Below are 5,118 nucleotides of genomic sequence, written 5' to 3'. Positions count from 1 at the left end.
GTTACAGTTTTAAAGAATAAAGAAAAAAAGGGAGGTGGAAAGGGGGGCAAGAGATAAAGTAACGAGGAAAAGAATTAGCAAGAGGGAAAAAAAGGAGCGTTGAAAAATCTTGAAATATTACTCTAATGTACCTGGAGGTGGAACGCTTTTTTAAAGCCTTTTTAAACACAAGAAGGCGGAGAGGGACAGAAGGACAGGGGGAGAGGAGGAGGAGAGGAGGAGAGGAGGAGATGAGGAGAGGAGGACAGGAGGACAAGAGGAGAGAGGTATACATATACAGGGGTTAGGATAAAGAGGGAAGCAGCACAAAAGTAAATCAACGGACATGAGGAAAAGAGATGTAGTGATAGACAGATAGACGGTAGGGGAAACAGACGGACAACGTTACATAAAAAGAAAGGGGGGCAGGAATAACACCCTCAAACTTTGTGAGTTTATGATAATAGCCTGCCTCCCAAACAACCGAGAATATGTCGATGGGAGCCTAAAACAAAATAAAGAAACATAAATCTCACATGGACTATATCTTTCTTAAACTGCTTAGAATATGTTAATGAGGGCCTAAAGTAGAAGAAAGTGAATCTTACGTAGATGACAATGACATCTTTCTTGAGATAGTCTAAAACGTGTTAAATGGGGTTTACAAAAGAAAAAAGTTAAATCTTACGTAGATGACATGTGAGGCGTGCTGATAAAATGAGTTACTTCTCGCAGTCCACAAAAGGAGATGTTGGCTAAAAATTGACACTAGAGTCAAATGTGTAGATGTTTCTATTTATACCACATTTCGTTAGGTATAACATACCTTTTATTTCATACTTATAAATTGTAAAACCTTCACCTATAAGTGTGATGTATCTATTTCCTTAAGGCATGAATCCGAGAAGTAACTCATTTTGTCAGCACGCTTAACACATCTTTCTTGAGATAGTCTAAAACGTGTTAAATGGGGTTTACAAAAGAAAAAAGCTAAATCTTGCGTAGATGATGTCTTTCTTGAGACAATATAAAATGTGTTTAATGGGGTCTAAAATATTATAAAGTTAAATCTTACGTAAATGATGTATTTCCGGAGAGAGTCTAAAATGTATTAGATTATGTTTTTAAAAAGAATAAAGTTAAATCTCATGTAGATGATGTTTTTCTTGAGACAATCTAAAATATGTTGAATAGGGTCTAAATTAGGATAACTTAAAATCTTACGTAGATGATGTTTTTCTTGAGACAATCTAAAATGTGTTGAATGAGGTCTAAAGTAGAATAACTTTAAATCTTACGTAGATGATGTCTTTCTTGAAGCGCGCCTCCAAACAGTCTGTGATGGTGTTCTCCGTCAGATTGGTCAGTTTGGACAGGTCGGACATGTCCACTGGGGCGACAGGCTCATGATTAGAGTGACCAGTGTCCATTCTTGACCCCTGCACTGCTTCCTGCTGAGGGTTTCTGTCTCTCTGGGCGCCTGCCCCCTGTGTGTCCAGCTGTGTGGCCACATTGTCTTTCAGAGAAGATTTTGGCCTCTCACTCTTGCCGTAATCCGGTAAAGGGTTCCCCCTTCTGCTGTAGTCAATAGGCGGTTCGTCCATCTTTCTGCCTTTAGAATGTTGAGTAAGCCCAGATTTGTCGTCCGAGCCACTATTTTCGCTGGTTTCTGTCCCTTGTTCAGAATCTGGGCCAGAATTCTCGGACTCCTCAGTGTCCCCGGATCCAACAGCTTCCTCTTCCGAAGCTGTAGCTCCTTCTCCTTCCCCTTCTCCTCCTCCTCCTCCTTGGTCTTCCTTTTTCTCCCTCCCTCCTTTCTCCTCCTCCTCCTTTCTCTTCTCTAAATGTGGTGTTGCTACACCTCCTCCCTCCACTTCGTTCTGAGAGAGTTGCTCCCCCTCGCTCGGACGTTCGGCGTCGCCGGGTCTCTCACTGTACAGACTCCCACGTCTCACTTGCTCTTCCACCGCTTCCTGGATAGAGTTGAGTCCCTCGTAGATCGTATCGTCGATATCGTCGTCGTCGTCGTCGTCGTCGTCGCCGTTGTTATTTCCTCCGCCGTTGGAAACAAAAGATGAGGCCCCGTTTCCCTCACCTCCTAAATTTTCCAGAGATCTGTAGAGATTAATAATAATAAAAATAATAATAATAATAATAATAATAATAATAATAATAATAATAATAATAATAATAATAATAATAATAATAATAATAATAATAATAATAATAATAATAATAATAATAATAATAATAATAATAATAATAATAATAATAATAATAATAATAATAATAATAATAATAAGAGCATTTGTATCCCGCCTTTCCCCACAGCATGGGCCCAAAGCGTACGACATAGGAGATTAAAAACACATTCATACTAACACCATACAAATTCATCATGTACGCACTTTTTGACAGCAATATTCTTTCAGACAATAAAAAATATTCATATAAAAAAGGCAAAGGTACTGTCCATTAATTAAAATATTTCTTAAATAGATGTGTTTTGAGTCCCCTTTTGAAGGTATCAAGTTTTATTTCGCTCCTCAAATCATGAGGGAGAGTGTTCCAAACTGTTGGCCCAGGGAAAAAAAAGCTCTCTCACTATATTTCTTCAGTGACACACGAGGTGTTGAAATTAATCTAGAGCCACTGGATCTTTGTTCACGTGATGGTGTGTATGGTACAATGAATTCTTGAATGTATGTGGGAGACTGGTTACTTTGACCTTTGAAGCATAGTAGGGCTAACTTATATTCAAATTCTCGCTTTCAGTGGAAGCCAATGAAGCTCTTTAAGTAGGAGAGTCACGTGATAGACAGAAATAACCAAATTATTCGACAGTTCGCTCCGCTCCATAAACCTGACCAAGCGAGTCATCGTTAACAAATCTGAGATATATTTGTGAGGCAGGTTGGTGGAATCAGGCTCTCGTCAATTTTTGGACATGTAGAGTTATTGGTATCATCTTACAGCTTGTTCTTTTGTCTTTATCTTGATGAACAGAATATATATTTATCTTGAATACAAGTCGAGATATTTGCGAAAAAAGTAGGAGGGGGGTCACCTGTTTTCAGAGGTAAAATTAGTGAGAAAATGGCCGCCAAAGATTAGTTATTTCCTTAGCTTAAGAGTCCGTGGTAACCGAAAATTTACATTTTGTATGCCTTTAATCAACGTTTTTCAGAAAAATCCGCACAGAAATGAGTTCTTTCATGGGCATGAAAGGTGTTCAGCCAAAAAACAAAAATTTGATAAAAATTCCCAAACCCGTGGAAAAAATGCAAGTTTCTTCACTTTGATTATTTTGACGAGAGCCTGATTCCACCGCGCTGCCTCACATTTATTCAATTGGGAGGCATCATGGGGAAATCAGGCGTTCGTCCAAATAACGAAATCAAAGAAATCCACATTTTTAAGGCCGATAGGCAATTTTTTTCTTCATATTTTCAGTTTTTGGCTAAACACCTTTAATGCCCAATTAAAAACACATTTTAGTGTGGATTTTACAGAAAAACGTAGATTAAATGCACAAAAAAAGTAAATATTCAGTTTCCAGAGACTCTCAGGCTTTGGAAGTTATCAAATATTGGCGGCCATTGTCTCGCTGATTTTAAATTTGAAACCAGGCTATCCTGACATCATTCAAAGGCAAATATTTCGATTTTTATTCACCATAGATGGATATTTTTTTCCCCAAAAGGAAGTCAAACAGAAGTGAAATGAACAGGCTTTAAGATGAAACCCAAAAACCCAATGTGAGGCAGCGTGGTGGAATCAGGCTCTCGTCAATTTTTGGGCATGTAGAGTTATTGGTATCATCTTAAAGCTTTTTCACTGGTCTTTATTTGGATGAAAAAAATATTCATTTGTCTTGAATACAAGTCGAGATATTTGCGAAAGAATGAGGTGGGGGTCACCTGTTTTCAGTGGTAAAATTAGAGAAAAAATGCCCGCCAAAGATTAGTTATTTCCTTAGCTTAAGAGTCCGTTATAACTGAAAATTTATATTTTTTGTGCCTTTAATCAACGTTTTTCAGAAATATTCACACAAAATGAGTTCTTTAATTGACATGAAAGGTGCAGAGCCCCAAAACAAAAATTCGATAAAAATTCACAAATCTGCGGAAAAATGCAAGTTTCTTCACTTTGAGTATTTTGACGAGCGTCTGATTCCACCACGTCGTGACACCCTTGAAGACTACAGGGAGAAAACGACGGTAGTCACAAACTGAAAATCGTGAGGGTACCAATTTGGAACGCTTGTTGACTCATAACTGTATTTCTGTTCAACTGTTGGTTGATTATTATTGTTAGATTTCCCATTCAACAACTCTTAACAATAAACCATCAGTCAAACAAATAGGAAGTTATGAGTCCACAAGCTTTTAAAATTGGCAACCTCACAATTTTCAGGTTTTGATTTGTGATTACTGTTGTTGTTTCTTCTCCTGCACTCTTCATTTGGAATCTTTGTGTTGCACAAGGATGGCTCGCTCGAGATGGTTTTATGATAACAAACGGGGACTTCACTGAGACATTAAAGATGGTTCCAGTAGGGAACGGGATAGAGGATGCCCACGTCTCTCGTGACTCATTGGAGCAGAGGAAGACAGGACTAACGCTTTCTCTTTCTTTCTTTTTTTCTTTCTTTCTTTCTTGCTCTCCGGCGCTTAGCAAGAAGAATAAATAATGCAAATTGCGTATACAGTCTTGTTTTCCTCTTTCTTTCTTTCTTTCTTTCTTTCTTTCTTTCTTTCTTTCTTTCTTTCTTTCTTTCTTTCTTTCTTTCTCTTTGGCGTTTATGGCAAGAGGAGAATAAATAATGCAAATTGAGAGCACAGTTTTGTTTTTATCTCACCAAAAGGGCGCAGGTAAGAAAAGATGAAAGCAACATAACGTAAGTAAACACCTGAGGCCTTTCAAGCATGAAACACACATAATATAAAACACTTTTAGAATAATCTGTGTTGCGATTCGGTGGAATCAGCCGATCGTTCATTATGGGCGTGTGAAGCTATTTGTGGAATCTTAAAGCCTAATTGTTCTCCTTGCTGTAGATGATAAAATAACCATTTATCTGAATTAGAAGTAAAGATATTAAAATTTGTGACTGAAAGAGGTTGGGGTCATCTGGTT

The 5,118-nt window shown here is 37.9% G+C and overlaps 1 protein-coding gene across 1 annotated transcript in view; it reads right to left on the bottom strand.

Annotated features, from left to right (window-relative positions):
• LOC101855629 (myosin IA heavy chain) overlaps window positions 1-5,118 on the bottom strand; it is a gene marked incomplete at its 3' end in the record, with an annotated part of 21,498 nt that overhangs the window by 8,625 nt on the left and 7,755 nt on the right. Inside the window, 1 exon segment of the mRNA XM_035968401.1 lies at window positions 1,278-2,094. Within this exon segment, the coding sequence (XP_035824294.1) occupies window positions 1,278-2,094 (817 nt within the window).

This window comes from Aplysia californica, unplaced genomic scaffold (assembly GCF_000002075.1).
Source record: "Aplysia californica isolate F4 #8 unplaced genomic scaffold, AplCal3.0 scaffold00057, whole genome shotgun sequence".
NCBI classification, from domain to species: domain Eukaryota; kingdom Metazoa; phylum Mollusca; class Gastropoda; order Aplysiida; family Aplysiidae; genus Aplysia; species Aplysia californica.
This window is presented reverse-complemented; position numbering and strand designations above follow the sequence as displayed.